Source organism: Equus przewalskii, chromosome X (genome assembly GCF_037783145.1).
Source record: "Equus przewalskii isolate Varuska chromosome X, EquPr2, whole genome shotgun sequence".
NCBI classification, from domain to species: domain Eukaryota; kingdom Metazoa; phylum Chordata; class Mammalia; order Perissodactyla; family Equidae; genus Equus; species Equus przewalskii.
Window position 1 is genome coordinate 39,469,413 of NC_091863.1, and position 21,149 is coordinate 39,490,561.

Below are 21,149 nucleotides of genomic sequence, written 5' to 3' on the forward strand. Positions count from 1 at the left end.
TTTCAGCCCGCGTTTGCCAGTAGTTAACATGGGGCCCCCTCCCGCCAGTCCGACGCGAACGCTATGGGGCTGCGGCGCAGGCGCAGAGGGAAGATGCCCGTGCTGGTGACGTCACTGCTCTGAGGAGCTGGCCGAGCCCACCGAGTCGCTTCTCCTCCAGGGCGGCAGCGTTTAGCAGGTGTTTACTTTGTTCTCTGGTGGCCGTCCTTCCTCAGACTTCAAAGACCAATTTCCTTATGGCGGGGCGGGCATGTGTCCAATTAAGGAAAATTCTAGCAGGCGGGAATTTGGTGTCTTGAAATTGGAGGGCAGCATCCGGTTTGCAGGTGTAATTGAACGGGAAGACGGGATGCGTGGCAGAATTGCATTGCATACACAAAGTGGGGAAAGGTCACTGGCTCTGTCCAGTGGCGAGGGCTGGGAGTTTACAGTCTAGCGTATGCAAACAGAAGCTGAAGAATAAATAAACGGCGGCGTAGAACCCCCCACACACACTCTGGGGTGAAGGAGATGTGAGCAGTGGCTGACAGGTTGCTTTCTCTGGATGGGCAGGGATGATCTCTTTTCGTCGGAGGTCACAGTTACGCTGACTAAAAGAAGCCAGCCACATGACTATTTGAAGCAAAGAGCTTTCTGGTGGAGGGCTCTGCTGTTGCAAAGGCTCTGAAGGAGGATCTAGTTTGGCATGTCGGAGGAACAGAAACAGTGGCAGCGTGTTGGGAGTGTAGGAGGTGCAGGCAAGGGAGAGGTGAGTGGGGGCCAGATGCTGTAGAGCCTCCTCTGCCAGGGCCAGAGCTCATGTTTCATTCTGGACTTAATAGACACGATGAGAAGCCCTAAAGGGATCAGATTTCTAAAAGACCAGTCTGCAGCCATCTAGCATTATATACTAACGTTACAAATACACATATATTCAACTCTTGTTTATGGCGTGTCTTGCACCACTAGAACAGGAGCTCCACTGGAATTTGCTTAAGCATTTCCTGCATGCCAGGTAGGGTTCTAGACATTGGGACTATAACAGGGAAGAAAACAGAATCAAAAAAACAAAGTAACACAATGGAGACAGCCTGGTTTCAAACCCTCACCTACTAGCTGTGAAACCTCGGGCAAGACTCTTAACTTCTCTGTCCTAAGCTTCCTCATCTATAAAACGGGCATAATGACAGTGCCTACCTCATTAGGGTTGTGGTGACAAATGAATTGATCATTGTAAAGGCTTTAGAACAATGCCTGGCACAAAGCAAGTACTAAATAAGTGATTGTTATTATTATTATTATTATTTAAATAAAATTAGACGTGTATGTGTAAAACTTTTTTTTTAGTAAGAAGGAAAAAAATTAAAGGATGACCTGCAGGCTGCTTTGTGGAGAACAGACTGCAGAGGAAAAGGACGAAAACAGGAATACCAGGGAGGAGGCTCCTGCCAATAAGCCAAGCAAGTGATATAGGGGCTCAGACCGAGCTCAGTGTCTCCTATGTGCCAGGTACTGTGTGAAGCACATGACATGACCTGCCTCAGATAGTCTCCACTATCTGTAAACAGTCCCATGCACCCCCACTTGTCAGATGAGGAAACTGAGTCCCAGAGAGATTGAGTAACTTGCCCAAGGTCACACAAGTTCCCGAGGTAGGATCCTTAACTTCCACCCAGTCATACTCTGCTTATTCAATATCCCACAGAACGTCCAGAAAGTATCTGAGGGTCCTCATTCCAGAACCATTAAAACTAGCCAAGGAATGTTTTTCCCAGAAATATAGATGGAGCTTCCTAGCAGACAAAGCAAAGAGAGAAAGCAGGGGAGTAATACAGATCTCTTGCTCCCTGACGGATCAGTACCTCCTGGGTACAAAACTTGTCAGCTCTCCGAATGCACTAGGAGGTCAAAATAGGAGGGGCTGGACTTGTAGTCCTCGTCCAGCTTGCAAACATCATTTCCCCACCACTTTGCACACACCACTCCTATATGGGGGAAAATCCTTCAGGGTTGGTGGGTGTTGGGGTACAGTTATTACCAGATCCAGAAACGTTCCTGAGCCAGTGATACAGACCCTCAGAAACTGTCGCAGAGTTCACAGTGCACATCCACGAGCTCTGTGAGGCCAGCTTTTCTGCTGCACAGCTAGGACCCTGCCTCTTTCTCCTGGGCATCCTCTACCATCAGTCCCTACAGGTGTGACCTCCTCATACAGTGGCCTAAGCAGCAGCTAGCTAGGTGAAGGAGTGTGGAAGCTGACAGGTAGCTGGTCCCACCACAGAGTCTGCACGACATGACACTCCCACCCAAAGGCCCTCCCACCTCACCTGGTGTGTCATCATTACAATTGCTCTTAAGAGAAATTTTAGCAAAACTATGAAAGTGTTGCCAATTGTGAGCAGTCATTTTGGGCTCTGAGGTAGCAGGTGAGTTTGGCAGAGCAACAGCACAGAAGAAGTCAGTTCTCTGGTGCCCGTGGAGCTGCCATGCTGGCCCTGAACTACCTGCCTCCAAGAGAGGAGACCTCTTCCATCCTCTGAAGCCACTGGTATTTGTGATGGTGTTGGTATGTACAGCCAAACCAAATCCTGATTGATACATCAGACTGTTCTGTCCTGGCTGATGTGAGTGTCAGTAAACAGGAAACACATGAGACTGGTGGTGGTGGGGATAATGGTGAATAAATGACAAAGTGGGAATGAATGGGGGCAAGGAGAGACAAGGGCGATGGAATGGAGGTGAATGAGCAGTACCGTGGAGTGAATGTGGGTAACACAGGGCAGAGGGAGGGAATGACTATGCATCGATTTTTAATTAATTTGAAATTATGGAGGAGACTGAGTAAATGATAGGAAAAGGAGACATAGTCTAAGTGACAAAAAGTGAAAGTGGGAGCAAACTGAGTGAATGGGGCAATGAAAGGTGGTGAATGTGAATGGAGTTGATAAAGCATTAGAATTGATGTGAGCTCTAAGGATTAGAGTGTGAATGAATGTTTATGAGACACAGTGTGAGTAAAGAGAGGTGAATTTAGGGGGAAGGTAGTGAATGGAGGAAATGTGGGGCACAGAGGGAAGAATGGGGTACACAAGGGACAGAATAAGAGGGAATGGAGATGAATACATATGTGATAGAATGTGAATATGTGAGTCAGGTCAAGTTTCTCTGAGTGGGGATACTATGCGGGAGAAGGAGAGTGCCGAGGTGAATGAGGGGCAGACTGAGATTAGATAGGGTCACGCGGGGCAGTGTTCCAGGGACATACAGGGATCCCACTGTGAATTGGCCTGGGTGAATGAGCTGAAGCATGTGTATGAATGGAGGTCACATTGGGCAGAGTGAGAGGGAATGGAAGTAAAGAGCAGAAGAAGGTGAGTAACTGGGTTTTGTGAGGAAAGGGAGAGGGGATTGAAGGTCACATGGCCCAAGGTGAGTAAAGTGGGTAAAATGGGGCCCAATGTGAGCAAAAAGTGGTGAATTCGAGGTAGAGTGTGATTGACTGTGGGTAATGTGGGACAGAGTGGGAGCAACTAGACATGAATCAGGAGCAGAACAGGAGTGATAAGTGGAAATAGGGGTTACATTAGGAGTGAATTTAAATGAATGGGATAATGAAAGGCAGAGTGAGAGTAAATGGAGACAATGAGAAGCAAATTGAGAAGGACCGGAGGTGACCAAGTGTAGAGTGAGTATATGTGAGTAACTTGAGCTAGTGTTTGGGAGTAACACGGGGCAATGTTCCAGGAAATGGGGGTAATATGGGAGCAGCATTTGAGAGAATAGAAGTGAAGAAGGGGCAGAAAGAGAGTGAATGAGAGAGAGGATGAGGCCAAGAGTCAATGAACAAAGCTGAAGCATGGGCCACGTGAGAGTGAACAGGAGTCATTTGATGCAGTGACAGGAAATGGAGGTGAAAGTAGCAAATGAGAGTCTGAATAAGAGTGAATGGAGGTGAAGAAGGAACATGATATGAGAGAATGTGTATAATGGTAAGTAGAGGGCTAGGGAATTGTGGTAATATGGAGCCCAGTGTGAATGAATGGAAGTGGATAAGAGGCAGTGTAAGTGAATGGGGGAGAAAAGAGTAGAATGAGAATGGAGGTGAAAAAGCAGCACGGTGTGTGTATATAATATGTAATATATCATGTGTAATATGTAATGTGGGGCAGAGTGTGACTGAATGGGGGTAACGTGGGTCAGATTCCGGTAAATTATGGTGGAATGGGGCGCAATAAGTGAAGACAAGTGCTGAGAAAGAGTACATGGAGGTAATGAGAGGCAGAGGGCAAGGGCATGGTGGTCATATTTTGCAGAGCATGAGGAATCCGAGGTGAGAGTAGGCACAGTGTAGTGAACAGAGCTGACTACTCAGCAGAGTTGGGGGAATGGAGGCGATGAGGGGCAAAGTGAATGGACATGAAGGTAACCAAGTGGTAGAACATGATTAGCAGGAGTAGAGTGGGGCACTGTTGAGGAATGTAGTCTGAGTTATGAGGTATAGTCCTCGAGTCCTGTCTGTCCTTTGTATGTCCTCAGCCCCTCTCTCCTTGCATCTCTTTCTGACATCTCTGGGTTTCTCCCTGCTTTTGTCTCCTTCCACCTCTGTGTATACGTCAGTATATTTCTTTTTCCTTGTGTGTGTCTAACAGAGCTGACACTGGGGAAGATGGTGAGATGCCCAGCCCTCTGGCTTTTGTGTTCCAGAATCTATCACTTAGATCTTTGCTCACAGAGCCCAGAGTTCCAGAATGCCCCTAGTTCTGAATACTTCAGAGTGAGTCTGAAGCAAGGAGTCAGCTAGGAGGGCTTGTGGGTATCATAATGCAAGCCTGGGGCATGGCGGTGGTGACCCTGGCCATGTTGATGGTTGCCGCTGTGGATGCCAAGATCTATGAACGCTGCGACCTGGCAATGAAGCTGGAGAAGGCGGGCCTCAACGGCTTCAGGGGCTACAGCATTGGAGACTGTGAGACTCCAGTTGCCCCAAGTCCCACCCACACCCTGAGCTGCCCACCACACTCAGACCCAGGCCTCCCTTGTAATTTATCACCTCCCCAGGCCAGGCATGATCCTCTCAGTCACCCCCTGACTGACCGTGATGACTGGTTTAACTAACTCTAGTGTCATCACCATCACTGCCTTCACAACTATTACCCTCATCTCTACCATTACTGTTACTACCCTCATCACTACCATCAATGTCATCACTGCTATTATCACCATGAATACCATCACCACTACCATCACTGATATCTCACCAGAATCACCAACATCAACACCACCACCAAACCAAGATCATCACCCCTACAACTGAGATGACAACCATCCCTGTCCCCACCCCCCCACATTTTACCTCTCCCCCCCCAGTCCAAAGCACCCATGCCTACCTGCTACCTCCCCTCTTCCTGCCCCAGGGCTGTGCATGGCACACTATGAGAGTGGCTTTGATACCTCCTTCGTGGACCACAATCCTGATGGCAGCAGTGAATATGGTATTTTCCAGCTGAACTCTGCCTGGTGGTGTGACAATGGTGTTACACCCACCCAGAACCTCTGTCACATGGAGTGTCATGGTAAGGCAGCACTGGGGATACCCTGAAGCTCTTCCTAGTCCCACTCCACAATACACAGGGGACAAGGTTGTCTTAGTCATAATCTCTAGTGATGATCAGAAAAATGATAGGGAAAAAGCAGTTTCCTGGGCTGTTAGAGACACCATCCTGCATCCTTACCCGGACTACACTGAGATGTTATCTAGGTCAGGGGAACTCAGAGCTCCCAAACCTCACCCAGAATGGAGACTGCAGTTTTCTGGGACTCAGGAAACAGGAAAGTTAGCTCCATATGGAATGGAGGAGGAGACTGCCCTGATTTTGAGTTGAGATTGTTCTGGCCCTGAGGGAAGAAGCAGGTATCTGGCAGTAGGAACAGAAACAAGGTACCTCCATGCAAAAAGGAGAGAACTTTCTAGACAAGAGTGTGGTGCTGTTGACGACAAAATTGAACAGCAGCAGAAATTGTTCAGAGTTGGCCAAAATGGTGTTTGAGGTGGTCCAAGACAGGCCAAAATGGAGACTGAGGTTATTTGGGGCCAGCCCAAATGAAGGTTGAGGTTGTCTAAGTCCTGCCACAGTGACAGAAGTCACCCAGAATTGGCCAGCTTGAAGGTTAAGGTTGTCCAAGATTGGCCACCATAGAGATAGAGGTTGTATAGGACAGGGTAACATGGGTATTAAGGTTTTTCAAGACTAGCTAAAATGAAGGTTAAGGTTGTTCATTTTGAACCAACACGGAAGTTGAGGTAGTCCAGTATTAGCTAAAATGGAAGTTGAGGTCCTAGACCAGTCAACATGGAGGTTGAAATTATTATAATCAGTCAAAATGGCAACTGAGGTTGTCCAGGACTGGTCAATATGGTGATTGAGATCATCAACTAGTCACCATGGCAGCTGAGATCATGTAAGACCAGGCACCATGGTGGCTGAGGTTGAACAGGACTAGCTAGCATGGAGATTGAGGTCATTTGTAACCAATCAAAATGTGAGTTGAAATTATCCAGGACCTGACCACATAGTGTTTGAAGTCACCAGGACTAACCAACCTTGCAGTTGAATAGCATCCCAACCAGTCGACATGGTGACTGAGTTGATATCGGACCAGTCACCACTGCAGTTAAGATCATTCATAACCACACAAAATGACAGTTGAAGTCATCTAGAACTGGCCAATGTGGAGTTTGAGGTTTTCCAGGACCAGCCTGGTGGTGGTTGACATTATTTATAACCAGCTAACATGACAGTCAAGGTCATCCAGGATCAGTCAACATGAGTTAAGGTTGTACAGAACCAGCCAACATGGCAGTTGAGGTAACTCATAACCAGCTGACAAGTGAATCAAGGTCATCCAAAATCAGCCAATGTGGTGGTTGAGGTTATTCAGGCTCCAAGAAACCCAGAACCCCTGGATCCTCCATACACTGTCATCCTGTCCCCAGTGCACCAGATCACTATGTCTCTCTCTTCCCCCTAGACTTGCTCAACCGCCATATTCTGGATGATGTCTTGTGTGCCAAGCAGGTGGTATCCTCACAGAATGGTATGAATGCCTGGTAAGTTCGTGGGGATGGCTTGGACTTTGGGCAGCTAGGATAGTGGCACTGCCACCTCATCGGTCTGTCCACTTCATCCTCCCTCTCTCCTTTCATTTCCCAGGGATTCTTGGACCCGTCACTGTGCTGGCCACGATTTATCTGAATGGCTCAAGGGGTGTAATCTGTATGTAAAACCTAATGCAAAGAAAGTTAATTCGGGTTCCCAGAGATAGAGATTTTATTTTCCTTTCTTCTGTGGATTTAATAAAGGATGGTATCTATAACAATGCAAGAGACCTCTGATGCCTGACTCTATTTTTCCAATGCCTGGAAGTACCCCCATTCAATCACTTCCTCCATATATTCAAAGCTCTAATCAGAGGACACGGGATCACTTGGCCAGGGGGGCATGGCGGGGTGGGGGCGGGGGATTGGAGGATAGTGTAGTGATTAAGAGCATAGGTTCTCCTGGGTTCAAATACCTTCTCTACTACTTACTAGCCGTGTTGCCTTGGGCGAGGCACTTAATTTCTCTCTGCCTGTTTCCTCATCTATAAAATGAGGATGATAATGATAGTAACTGTCTCATGGGGTTGTTGGGAGAATTAAATGAATGAATGTTTATAAAGCACATAAAGTGGTTGGTACACAAGGCAGTTATAGGTCTGGAGATAGAAGGGTGGGGGTGGGGGAGTATGAAATTTGGCTCCCCTTAAAAAGTATCACTCTCAGTTGAGGTCACTACAGGGTCTTTAATTAAGGCAGATACAGTCTCTTCAGAGGAAAATGGAATTGGTTTCAGCTTACCCAGGAAACTCAGTGAGAATTAGGAGTTTAAAGTATTCACATTCTCGCACATCCTCCTACATATTACCATTCTAACTGTCAGCCCCCCACTCCCTCTTTCATGATCAGTATCCTAAGTTTCAAATGACAGACTGGGAATTTAGGCCAGGAATTCAATGGATGCACCAGGTAACAATTTCCTTCTATAGAATGCCTGGGTTTCAGTCTATGCCTTGAGCAGGGAACGTAAGAATCTGAACTTGCCATTCTTTCTCTTTGTGCCAGCCAGCCCCATAGGAAGCAGCCACTGCCATGAGGTAGCAGTCTCTCATGTCCTTTGTACTCTTTCATTAGGAGTGGATACTCAACTACCCAAAGCCTTATGTTCAGTGTTTTACTTCATCCAGGTTAAGCACAGGTGACCATTAAAGCAGCTATCTGCTACTGCATGCCAAGGAATTCCTGAGTCCCCTTCATCAATGCCAGCTGGATTTCCCCTGCCTTCAGCCCCAACCAGCCTAGAGACCCAAATCTCACATTTCCCCAAGGCTCCATAAAGTATGCCATCACTCTAGGTACCAGTTTCTGAATGTGATAGTTACTCATCCAAAGCAGCAGAAATAGGGGCTGGCCTCGTGGTGTAGTGGTTAAGTTTGCACTCGCTTTGGCAGCCCAGAGTTTGCCGGTTCAAAGCCTGGGCACAGACCTATGCACCGCTCATTAAGCCATGCTGTGGCAGCATCCTACGTGGAGAATGACTTGCAACTAGGAATATACAACTATATCCTGGGGCTTTGGGGAGAGAAAAAAAAAGAGGAATATTGGCAACAGATGTCAGCTCAGGGCCAATCTTCCTCATCAAAAAAGTATTACCTTAAAAAAATAGCAGCAAAAATAAACTCTGGCAAATTTAAGTAAAAAGTGGATCTCCTAAAAGCCTATCAGATGGCTCATAGTATTTCTGGGAAGACTGCAGACCAAGCTCAGACAGGGGGAGGTCCACATGTAGAAACACAGCAGAAATCTTGACCATGGAACAGGTTGGGGCAGAAATACTGGCATTATCAACTGTTGCTACTTCTGGAAACTGGATTTGATGCCCTAATGTTGTTTCCTCTACATTGTTCTGTTTATGCATCTTTTCCAACAATTTATAACATTTATAGTATATTTATAACCATTGTTCCTTTAGTGGTTATCTTTAAATCTATAACTTTGTATCATTTAGTATACTCTTTTTTCTTTATTCCCCATTATGAGAGATGTCAAAACAGCTATTCCTAATAATAGATTTTATTAATTTTTTTCTATGAGAGTTTTGTTAAATCTGGATTATTTCTCTTATATCATTTCCATGGGACTATGTTTATTGAAATTCATTAAATTGGGTTTCTCTTAATACCTGTGCCCAGGTTTACAGTGAGGTCTGGCTTTCAGCTGAAGGCTCTCATACATTCAAGGCTTCAAAAGATTGCAGTTTTGAACAACCTCTCTGATGTAAAATAGTCAGTCAATATACACCCATGATAACAAATACACAAGCCAAGTTTTTTTGCATCAGGACCTTGGCTCTTGCTATTCCTTCTGCCTGGAATGTTCTTACCCCCATTATTGCTGACGTCTCATTTTCGGGTCTAAGCTCAAACGCCATGCCCTCAGAAAGCCCTTCCCTGTTAACTAAAGCATGACTCCCTGCTTAACCTTTTTCTTTTTCTTTGACTTTTCTATGAAGGATTTTCTATTTTCCATTTTCAGTTCTTTCACAGTTTCTCTTCTCTCTGAGCTCTTTAATTCATGACAAGCTTTAACTTCTGGAAGAAGGTCTTCCTCGTATTCAGGACAGGCATAGGGTTTCTCTCCTACATGAGTTCTCTGATGTACAATGAGTTTTGACTTCTCTCTGAGGGCTCTACACACTTATCATGTTTATAGGGCCTCTCTCCTGTATGAGTTCTTTGATGTATAATGAGATATGATTTCTGGGAGAAAGCTTTATCACGTTCATTACACTCACAGGGTTTCTCCCATGTGTGAACTCTCTGATGAATAACGAGATATGATTTCTGGAAGAAAGCTTTATCACATTCATTGCATTCATAGGATTTCTCAAATTTTCGTCCTGTATGAGCTCTCTGATGTAACATGAGATATGACTTCCGGGAGAAGACTTTTCCACACACAGTACATCCATCAGTTTTTTCTCCTGTATGAATTCTTTGATGCACACTGAGACTCAGCTTAAGGGTGAAGGCTCTTCCACAGTCTGAACACACATAAGGTTTCTCTCCTGTATGAGTTCTTTGATGTCTATGCAGTGTTGATTTCTCTCTGAAGGACTTGCCACGTTCATTACATTCATATGGTTTCTCTCCTGTGTGTGTTCTCTGAGGTACACTGAGGTGTGCCTTTTCTTTTTTTTTTGAGGAAGATTAGCCCTGAGCTAAAATCTGCTGCCAATCCTCCTCTTTTTGCTGAGGAGGACTAGCCCTGAGCTAACATCGATGCCCATCTTCCTCTACTTTATATGTGGGACGCCTACCACAGCATGGCTTGCCAAGCGGTGTCATGTCCGCACCCGGGATCCGAACCAGTGAGCCCCGGGCCACTGAAGCAGAACGTGCGCACTTAACTGCTAAGCCACCCGGCCAGCCCCTGAGGTGTGCCTTTTGATGGAAGGTTTTTCCACATTCAGAACATTCATAGGGTTTCTCTCCTGTGGGAGTTCACTGATATATGATGAGCTTTGTCTTCTCTCAGAAAGTTTTGCCACACTCATTGCATACATATGGTTTTTCACCTGTATGAGTTCTTTGATGGATATGCAGTGTTGATTTCTCTCTGAAGGATTTGCCACCTGCATTACATTCAAAGTGTGCATTCTCTGATCTACTGAGGTGTGCCTTCTTGTTGAAGGCTTTTCTGCATCTGTACATTCATAGGGTTTCTCTCCTGCATGAGTGATCTGATGAGCAACAAGGAATGAATTCTTGCTCAGAGTTTTTCTACACTCAGGAAATTCACAGGTTTTTCTCTCCAGCTTGACTTATAGTATGCTGAACAAAGGATGAGTTATGACTACAACTTTTCCCACCTGCATTATAGTCATGCTGTTTCATTCCATTATTTCTCTCATGCCTGCCATGAATTAATAATTTCCAATATCTATTACATCCATAACATTTCTGAGCTTCAAAGCCTCTATTATGACTGAGTAAGCCTAAATTATCTTTAAAACTCTTCCCATATGAGTCATATAGGGGTACGTGTAATGAAAAGATCACCCACGTGCTCCGAGGAAGTGGGTTTACAAATCCACTACATTCATGACCTCTCTCTTCTCATTCATGCATATGTCTTGCCTCAGGTGTCTGTTTTGGTTTTCCTCGTGACTCTCCAGCTGGTCAACTTGCCAGACTTCTAGGAAGAAGAAGAAGAAACCATATCCTGTGAATACTCCTTTTGTCAGAAGCAGCCCTCTGATGGCGTTGACTTTTATTTTTTTTCAAATCTAGAGACCAGTCAGAAAGAAATTTGAAGTACATGTCTCTCCTACACTCTGAGCTTGAGGGGGAAGAAAGCAAATTTCTCTATGAGACATTGGAACAGGAAAGTAACAATAAATATAAATGACTTTGATTGTTTAAGAAAAATACCTTAGAATCGAGGAGAGAAGGTGAAAATAGGTTTAGGGATTCATGAGTAGGAAAAAAGGATTTTGAAAAGGCAGCAGCTCCAGGATTCAGAGGGAGGGGACTCCAACAGAATGGAAAGAGCCTCTCAGGAAGGCTGGAAACAACCGAGGTGACCAAGAAAAGCAGCAGAAGGACAAGGCCAGATTGTAGTCTAGTTCCTCCCCATCTCGTTCCAAGATTACCAGGAGACAGTAACTCATAAAATTAAAAATTCGGAGTTAGCAAAAAAAGTTTATATCCTTTAGGAAGATATTTCTGAGCTTTCAGAGATGTCCAGCCCTCACTGACCCGCGGGGCTCCTATTCTCATCATCTCCCATCTGTTCATTTCTTATTTACCTGTACAGCTTGAACTTGAGATTTCTCTCTCTATGATCCAAAGTCTTCTCTTCTCCAAAGAGGCAATCGCATCTGGTTTGGAACAGGATACCCTGTAATGGGAAAGGATACAAGACCTGGGGACATGTGTGTGGCCTTCAGGGCCTCAAAGTAATTAGGAAGGTACACTTTAATAAGCATAAATTTCACATGGGAGATGGAAATGCAAACACCTTGTTAGTCTAAGAAGAATTAAGAATCTTTAGTCCCTGGAACTTGAGGCCAAAGTATTGAAATACTTCAGAGATGGCAAGTTATTCTGTTAGGTACACTGTAAATTACTCAGGGAAGCCAGCCTCACCCAGAGACCAAGTAGCTACAGTTCTCTAGCACTACACCTCTGTACAGGGTCCTCTGAGTATGGTCCAGATGATTCCACTCCTCCTGGGTGAAGTCTACAGCCACATCCTCGAATGACACCAATCCCTGTAATTGCATACTTCTATTCAATCGGTTTGACAGAAATTAAAGTAATAATATTTTTTATTTTTATTTTTTTAACTTTTTTTTTAATTAAGGTTATGATAGATTACAACCTTGTGAGATTTCAGTTGTACATTATTGTTAGTCATGTTGTGGGAACACCACTTCACCCTTTGTGCCCACCCCCCCACCCCCCCTTTCCCCTGGTAACCACCGATCAGTTCTCCTTGTCTATATGTTAACTTCCACCTATGAGTGGAGTCATATAGAGTTCGTCTTTCTCTGTCTGGCTTATTTTGCTTAACATAATACCCTCAAGGTCCATCCATGTTGATGCAAATGGGACGATTTTGTCCTTTTTTATGGCTGAGTAGTATTCCATTGTGTATATATACCATATCTTCTTTATCCAATCATCAGTTGCTGGGCACTTAGGTTGCTTCCACGTCTTGGCTATTGTAAATAATGCTGCGATGAACATAGGGGTGCATGGGACTCTTGGAATTGCTGATTTCAGGTTCTTAGGATAGATACCCAGTAGTGGGATGGCTGGGTCATATGGTATTTCTATTTTTAACTTTTTGAGAAATCTCCATACTGTTTTCCATAAAAGTAATAATATTTTTTAAGATAAAGGGAATATTCTTCAGAGAGAAGCTACTGTTTAATAATTTCAAAAAAGCCTTCTCTGAGACATTTGCAATACCTCTATCTAGCAAATGACTTTTATACTATAGAAACTATAAAGGGGGCTGGCCCCGTGGCTGAGTGGTTAAGTTTGCGCTCTCTGCTTTGGGGGCCCTGGGGTTTGACCATTCAGATCCTGGGTGCGGACCTATGCACCACTCATCAAGCCATGCTGTGGCGGCATCCCACATAGAGGAACTAGAATCACTTACAACTAGGATATACAACTATGTGCTGGGGCTTTGGGGAGAGAAAGAAAGAAAAAAAAGAGGAAGATTGGCAACAGACATTAGCTCAGGGCCAATCTTCCTCACAAAAAAATAAATACGTAACATTTAGGAATGTATTTTTTTAAAAAGAAACTATAAAGAACTCCTACAAATCAATAAGATAAATATAGACAATCCAACAGAAAAACTAGAAAAAGATTTGAACAGACACTTCATAAAAGATGCTATCCAAATGGCCAATAAACATAGGAAAAGGTGCTCAACATCATCAATCATCAGGGAAATACAAATTGAAACCACAATGAGATACCACTATTTACCAACAGAATGGCTAAAATTAAAACCAAAAACCCAAATGTTGGCGAGGATGTGGAGCGACCACAACGCTCATATATTGCTGGTGAGAGTAAAATGGTCCAGCCACTTTGGAAAGCATTTTAGCTGAATCCACTAATGCTGAGCACACCCCTAACCTGGGACCCAGCAACCCCACTCCTAGGTACATATCCAAAGGAGACGCACACATATGTTCACCAAGACATGTACAAGAATATTCACAGAAGTATTATTTGGAATAGCCCAAATAGAAACAGCCATCGGCAGAATGGCTCAACAATTGTGATATATTTATACAATAGAATAGTACACAGTAATGGAAAGAGAACAACATACCGATACATAAAATAACAAGGATGAATCTCAAAAATATTATGATGCATGAAAGAAGCCAGATCCAAAAGAATAATAATATATGATTCCATTTTTTTTTTGAGGAAGATTAGCCCTGAGCTAACATCTGCTGCCAATCCTCCTCTTTTTGCTGAGGAAGACTGGCCCTGAGCTAACATCTGTGCCCATCTTCCTCTATTTTATACATGGGACGCCTACCACAGCATGGCTTGACAAGCGGTGCCATGTCCACACCCGGGATACGAACTAGCGAACCCCAGGCCGCCGAAGCAGAATGTGTGCACTTAACCGCTGCGCCACTGGGCCGCCCTTGTATGATTCCATCTATATTACATTCGAGAATAAGCAAAAATGATCTATGATGATAGAAATCAGACAGTGGTTACCCACGAGTCGGGGGATAGTGATTGGAAGTGGCATGAAGGAGGCTTCAGGGGGCTTAGCATTTCCTGTTTCTTGATTCAGGTACTGGTTACACAGGTGTTTCCAACTTGTAGACATTCATGAAACTGTCTATACATTATATACTTTTCTCTATATGCCGTGTTTCAATAAAATTTCTACTCCAAAAGATTTTTATCTAAGTTATAGTTCCATGAGAGGTTTAAAAAATAGGAAGACAGATAAACAATAACGTACACTCGAAATTACACAATGTTATAAACCATAAAAAAAATAGGAAGACAGGGGCTGGCCCCGTGGCCGAGTGGTTAAGTTCGCGTGCTCCGCAGCAGGCGGCCCAGTGTTTCGTTGGTTCAAATCCTGGGCGCGGACATGGCACTGCTCATCAAGCCACGCTGAGGCAGCGTCCCACATGCCACAACTAGAAGGACCCACAACGAACAATATACAACTATGTACCGGGGGGCTTTGGGGAGAAAAAGGCAAAAGTAAAATAAAATCTTTAAAAAAAAAAATAGGAAGACAAAGATGTAAGAACCCACAGGAAAAAAGAGCAATGTATGTAAAAGAACAGTTCACAAAAGAAATTTAAAAAGGAAAAAAAATACGAAAAGATACTCAACCTCATTGATAATAAACACAAACAAATAAGAAATGAGGTATTTTCAACTATCAAATGGCAGGAATTAAAAACATGACAAAAGGATTAGAAAGGATATTTTCATTCATTATTAATGGGAGTATAAACTTGCACTAACTTTTCAAAAGGCAATTTGGCAATGTCTACAAAAGTTCAAAATGTGCCCACCTTTGGAACCAGAAATTCTAGAAATGCTCACCACAGTATGCAATGATAGATGACAAGAAAGATCACGGCCATGCTGGGACAGAAATTACACAGAAGTCCTTGCATATGGGGCTGATTAATAAATCGTGGCCCATGCATACAAGAGAAAAATATCCAGCTGTTAAAAATATCTCTGATATTTCCTGATAGTGAAATATCTTCTATCAACAGGTATTCATTGAGTAGAGACTATCCCAGCTATGCCAATCACCAGCTGTGCAAGCCCTTGGCACTTGCTTATCCACTCTGGGACTCAGTTTCCTCATCTGTAAGATGTGGACATTAATGGTTCCCACTTCTTAGGTGGTTGTAAGGAGTAAAGTGGTCATGTGTATAAAGTGCTTGGTGGAGTGCCAGGTGCAGTGTGAGCTCATTACGTGTTAGTTCCTGTCAATGCCACTAATATTATCATTCTCATCATCATCTGTATTATCATTACTACTACTACCATTATCAATATTTTTATGTAAAGGGGAAACAGGGAGTTGCAAGACAGTTTGTATATTATGAGCACATTTTAGCAAAAGGGAGACTTACATTAACCATATGTTTATATGTGTATGTAACTTTAAAGAACAAGAGAGAGAAAGAGGTGTATCGATGGAAATTAATCAAATCCACCATAGAATCAGTCATCCGGAATGAGTGGTGATATGAGATCATGAGATATTTTCTCTCTTTAGGTTGTACATTCCTAAAAGAGTTTGAATTTTTGGTGCCACTTTGATATCACTTTTGTAGTGAGAGAAAAAATAAAACAATATAGACTTTTTTCAAAAGGGCAGAAGGGAAAGAACAGAATATAGTCAGAGACATCATTAATTATCAGCCAGAAAAGGAAAAGGGCAGACCTATGGATAGCTCAGGCTGTTCTGAAGTCCCAGATGAGAAAAAAATGTATTGGAAAATAATTTGAAGGGCATAAGGTTTACTGATTCTTCCTGACCACCCAGGTTTTATCCCTGTATTGAGCCAGAACATAAGAGAGCCACTTGTGGTTTCCTGAAGAGTCACATCCCTTTAGCTGTGCCCCAGCAGCACACCTTTGGCTGACATGAAGACATATTTTAGGTCACACACAGAGCAATCCTATCCTTGCATTTATCACAAGATTGCTGATGAAGACGTGGCTGACCCATCAGTGAAATGTCTTGAAACCGCGACATCAGGAAATCTAAGTTTCTGAGGAAGTGGCTACTTTGTCTATGATATAAGAAAATTTTTATATACTGAGGTGTATGGAGAAGTCATTCTGCTTTAAACTTGAAATTTTATTTGAACCAAAAGGCCTGACTTGCGCCTTGTGAAACATAGATTGTACATCAGCTTTAATCATTATCCTAAGTAAAGAACGTACTCTTTGAAGACAAGAATTGATGCCTCCCTTCCTATGGCGCCAGCATTCTTTGAAGATAAGACTCCAGCGTCATGCTGGCCTGCTGTGTACATGCTAATCGGTAACAAAATATCTCTTGGAACTCCTGAAAGAATGGACCCCTGTCATGCTTAGTGTATGCCTCTTGTTTGGAAGTGGTATACAACTGTGCTGAAAATCACTCTTCCCTGGAGCACTTTCTTCCTTGTGAAGACTGCCCCTCCTGGGTTACAGTCCTCAGTTTGGCTTGAATAAAACTCTCTCTCCCTTTTCTTTTACAATAGAATGATTACTGATTATTTGCATTGACATCTATATGGATGAGATAAATAAAACAAGTGAGTGTTTCCTTCCGTTTATGTCATAGCTTCCAGGAAGCTCAGAAAAATAACTGTAGCTCAACTTAATTATGTAGGATCCTATGATCTACATATATACATTTCAGCCTTGCTTTGGTCTTGCTCTACTTCCCTAATCCTAACTTTTTATGCATTTTATAGTATAAATAATATCTTAATAACATATAATAATAATATCAAGCCCATATATAAGGATTATTATGTGTGTGCCAGGTATTGTTCTAAACACTGAATATTAACTTAACTGGTCTTCACAACAACTATAAAGGTGTAGGTATTATTATCATCATCATCATCGCCATTTTAGAGATGAGGAGGGCCGGCCCCATGGCCAAGTGGTTAAGTTCACGTGCTCCACTTCGGTGGCCCAGGGTTTTGCCACTTCGGATCCTGGGCGCCGACATGGCACCACTCCCTAGGCCACGCTGAGGCAGCGTCCCACAAGCCACAACTAGAAGGACCCACAACTAAAATATACAACTATGTGCTGGGGGGATTTGGGGAGAAAAAGCAGGAAAAAAAAAAAGAAGATTGACAACAGTTGTTAGCTCAGGTACCAATCTTTAAAAATATAAAATAAAATAATAGAGATGGGGAAACTAAGACACAGAGAGGTTGAGACTTGCCTAAGCTCACAAAGCTATTAAGGGAACTTTGGCCCCAGAGTCTGCGCTCTTAACCACCACACACTGGTTTCTTACTCCTAAGTGTCCTAACATAGGTTAGGGGGAGGGGAGAAAATAAGAACTAACCTGGAACTTAGTCATGTCTGACTTGTGGAGAGAGGGCAGTGGCCTAAAAAGGCAGAGCTGTTGAGATAGGGGAGAAGAAAAGAGAAGAGTTGGAGATGGCATGGAAAACTCAGATCAAAAGTTCACCAAATCAGACTAGAAATCCATAAACGCCAGCTGGTAAAATGGCCACGCTGCAGCCAAGAAAAATGGGACAGAACATTGCTTTCCCCACAGATCCCCATCATTCAGCAACACTGCCCTACTGCGGACATCTCAGAGCTCCTAACACTCACCCTCACCCATCACTGACTCCAGAGACCCTCCTCTCACACACCCCACAGACACCCCTCTCACCCCAAATACCCCCATCATTCACCCCAGGGACCCCATCACTCACACCACAAATGCCCCATCACTGGCCCCAGAGACCTCCCATCACACACACAACCATCATTTACCCTACAGGCTGCATCATTCATTCCACAGCCCCGGTCACTGACTCCACAGACCCCATCAATCGGCTTAAGGCCCCCAGTCACGTCGACACTCTCAGTAATCATCTCAGAGCCCCCCTCCAAGTACTCACTCTGTACATTCGCGTCTTTACAAAGCCCACACTCTCCCGGGTCATTCCGCCCGCAGACCACCAGCCCTGTCTCACTGCCGCTCTGAGTGAACCCTCTCCCCTTCACCCCCTGCTCTGATGTTAAGTCCTGAATTCCTATACTGGCGAGGTCTGCCTGGTGTTTCCAAAATCAGTCACAACTTCCTCCGACAACCACTTTCTTGGTCCTTTACCACACCATCTGTACAGTCCGTGACTATTCCTGCTCATGCGCAGTTGCCCTTTCTGAAGTCAAGGGAGCTTGTAGCCAGTAGCATCGGTAACTTCAACGACCGTAATTGGCCGGCCAGAAAAATGGCCGCACCAATAAACCGGATTGTCAAGGGAACAGACATCTTTACCGAGGTCACCATTCCGTACAGCAGAGAAACGTGCCTCTTAAAGTTTAGAAGAGACGGATTTCAGGAGGAATTTGAAAACTTGCAATAAGAGTGGGGCCCTTTGTGCAAAGGCTAGTGATGGGCGAGTTATGCGCGTGTTTGGGGGGTTTGATAGGAACTGATATCTACAAATTTAGAGCTGAGGACCACGGCGCGGGGCGGGGCAGATGCCACTGCGGAGATGCAGGAGGGAGGACAAGAATAATACAGTTCTGCTTGGGAACCATTAACGGGAAGAAGAGACGTAAATCCAGGAATGATGCATTCCTCTACAGATCGGTACCACTGGGGATATGGGGAGAAGGTGTGGGGGTGGCAGTCCTCTCAAGGAGATAAGATTAGGGAGATGGGGGGAAGCGGAAGGTAGCAGAGTCCTTTTGATAACTGCTATTGGGCTAGCGGTATTGATGGCCCCGGTTGGTACAGTGCTCTGTGGGAGATGCCACTGGTGCAGATGGGGGAAGGCCAGGGGTGGTACAATTATGTCCTCAGGGAAAGAGATGTGTGAAGAAAGTGACACCGGAGGGCCAGTCCGTGGCCAAGTGCTTAAGTTCGCATGCTCTGCTTTGTCAGCCGGGTTCGCGGGTTGGAATTCTGGGTGTGGACCTAAACACTACTCATCAAGCCGTGCTGTGGTGGCATCCCACATAAAACTAGAAGGACTTACAACTAGGATGTGCAACTGTGTACTGGGGCTTTGGGAAGAAAAAGAGGAAGATTGGTAACAGATGTTAGCTCAGGGCCAATCTTCCTCACCAAAAAAGCATTAAAAAATTTTAAAAAGAAAGTAACACCAGTAAATATAAGTGCAGGGAAAGTCAGAGACAGAAGCCCAGGACAGATTTGGGAGAAGTGGGGGGTCCTAGTCGAAGACGCAATGAGAAGGCAGCTCTCTGCAAGCCAGGAAGAGAGCTCTCCCCAGGAACCAAACCAGCTGGCACCTTGGTCTTGGACTTCACAGCCTCCAGAACTGTGAGAAGTAAAGTTCTGTCCTTGAAGCCACCTTCAGTGGTATTTTGTGGTGGCAGCCCACGCTGATTAACATAGGGGCCTTTGCAGTCATCCCTTTCCTGGAACACAAAAGAGGGGGCGGATTTCTTCACCATCACTGCTTTCCAGAAGCACAGGACTCACTCAGATATAAAGTGCAACACTGCCAGTCACCTCTGTTCCAGTTCACTCTGCCCTTTGTGGCTCCCATTCCTTCCTACTCTATCAACATTCAAATCTATTCCCTCCCGCTGTGCTCCAGATTTCCCCCATCTGATCACACTGTTTACTCACTTCCATTCACTCTGCTTCATGGTCATGGTACCCCATATTAACACATTTTTTTCAAACCAAAGCTCTCACATATGTATTACTGACCCAACCTGCTAGTGCAGAAGCATAGAAACAAAGATAAAAGTCATTTTCCCAATAAAGCATGTCCAACTGTCCAGATAACGGTGATGTTTTCAGCCTGATATGCTAAGATGCTAATGACCTTGATAAAGCTTGAATATGTGTGCCATCTCATGTGCGATTTTTTTATAGAACCAGCATGGTTCTTCTCCCATGTCTCCTCTTGGAGTTGTACCTGATTTTCTTGCCAGTTTTCATCCGAATCCATTGGTGAATGGGACAAGTCAGCTTTGGTTCCTTGGCCAGGAATCGCTTAATCCTGAAAGTCGTGTGAGAAGACACGGAGAGGAACAGAGTCAATCAGACACATCACTATGGCAGAGACACGGAGAGCGAGTTAACACCTTTTTATTGTCATAACATACACATAACATGAAATTTACTATTTTAACCATTTTAAAGTGTATAATTCAGTGCTATTTAGTCCACTCACAATGCCGTGCAACCATTACCACTATCTAGTCCCAGACCATCTTCATTACCCCAAAAGGAAACCCCATACCCATTAAGGAGTTATTCTCCAGTCCCCCCTGCCCCCAGCCCCTGGCTGCCACTAATCTGCTTTCTGTCTCTATGGATTTGCCTATTCTGGATATTTCATATAAATAGAATCATACACTATGTGGCCTTTTGTGTCTTTCCTTCACTTAGCATAATGTCCTCAAGATTCATCCATGTGATAGCATGTATCAGTATTCATTCGTTTTTCTGGCTCTATTGTGGGGATATACCACATTTGGTCTATCCATTCATCAGTTGACAGACATTTGGGTTGTTTCCACCTTTTGACTATTGTGAATAGTGCTGCTATTAATATTTGTGTACAAATTTTTGTTTGAACACCTGTTTTCAATTTTATTGGGTATATACCTAGGAGCGGAATTGCTGGGCCCTATGGTATTTCTGTGTTTAACTTTTTGAGGAACCTCCAGACTGTTTTCCACTGTGGCTGCACTGTTTTACATTCCCACCAGCAATGTAGAAGGGTTCCAATTTCTCCACATCCTCCCCAACACTTGTTTTTATTCTAGTCATCCTAGTAGGTGTGAAGTGGTATCTCACCGTGGTT

At 44.2% G+C, this 21,149-nt stretch overlaps 2 protein-coding genes and 1 pseudogene across 2 annotated transcripts; 1 reads left to right on the plus strand and 2 right to left on the minus strand.

The window, feature by feature from the left end:
- Positions 1-4,735: 4,735 nt before the first annotated feature.
- Positions 4,736-7,365, plus strand: LOC103542217 (sperm acrosome-associated protein 5-like). The gene is made up of 4 exons (XM_008509154.2): positions 4,736-4,945; positions 5,394-5,552; positions 7,009-7,087; positions 7,191-7,365. Exons 1-4 carry the CDS (start codon positions 4,801-4,803, stop codon positions 7,300-7,302), a joined length of 495 nt encoding a protein of 164 aa, XP_008507376.1. The 5' UTR covers positions 4,736-4,800; the 3' UTR covers positions 7,303-7,365.
- Positions 7,366-9,449: 2,084 nt separating this feature from the next.
- Positions 9,450-10,272, minus strand: LOC103542218 (zinc finger protein 182-like; annotated as a pseudogene).
- A 9,904-nt stretch (positions 10,273-20,176) lies between these two features.
- On the minus strand, positions 20,177-20,377 carry LOC139080861 (large ribosomal subunit protein eL39-like; the record flags this gene model as incomplete). The annotated part of the gene is made up of 1 exon (XM_070603360.1): positions 20,177-20,377. A coding segment is annotated over one exon (171 nt), but the record flags the coding sequence as incomplete, so codon positions are not given.
- Positions 20,378-21,149: the final 772 nt, after the last annotated feature.

What these genes read in the sequence shown, in the direction of transcription:
- LOC103542217 (XM_008509154.2), top strand. Translation starts at nt 4,801, where the DNA reads ATGCAAGCCTGGGGCATGGCGGTGGTGACCCTGGCCATGTTGATGGTT. An exon ending in GGGCTACAGCATTGGAGACT is followed by an intron (nt 4,946 to 5,393) that starts GTGAGACTCCAG and finishes TTCCTGCCCCAG; the next exon opens with GGCTGTGCATGGCACACTAT. An exon ending in CAGAATGGTATGAATGCCTG is followed by an intron (nt 7,088 to 7,190) that starts GTAAGTTCGTGG and finishes TTCATTTCCCAG; the next exon opens with GGATTCTTGGACCCGTCACT.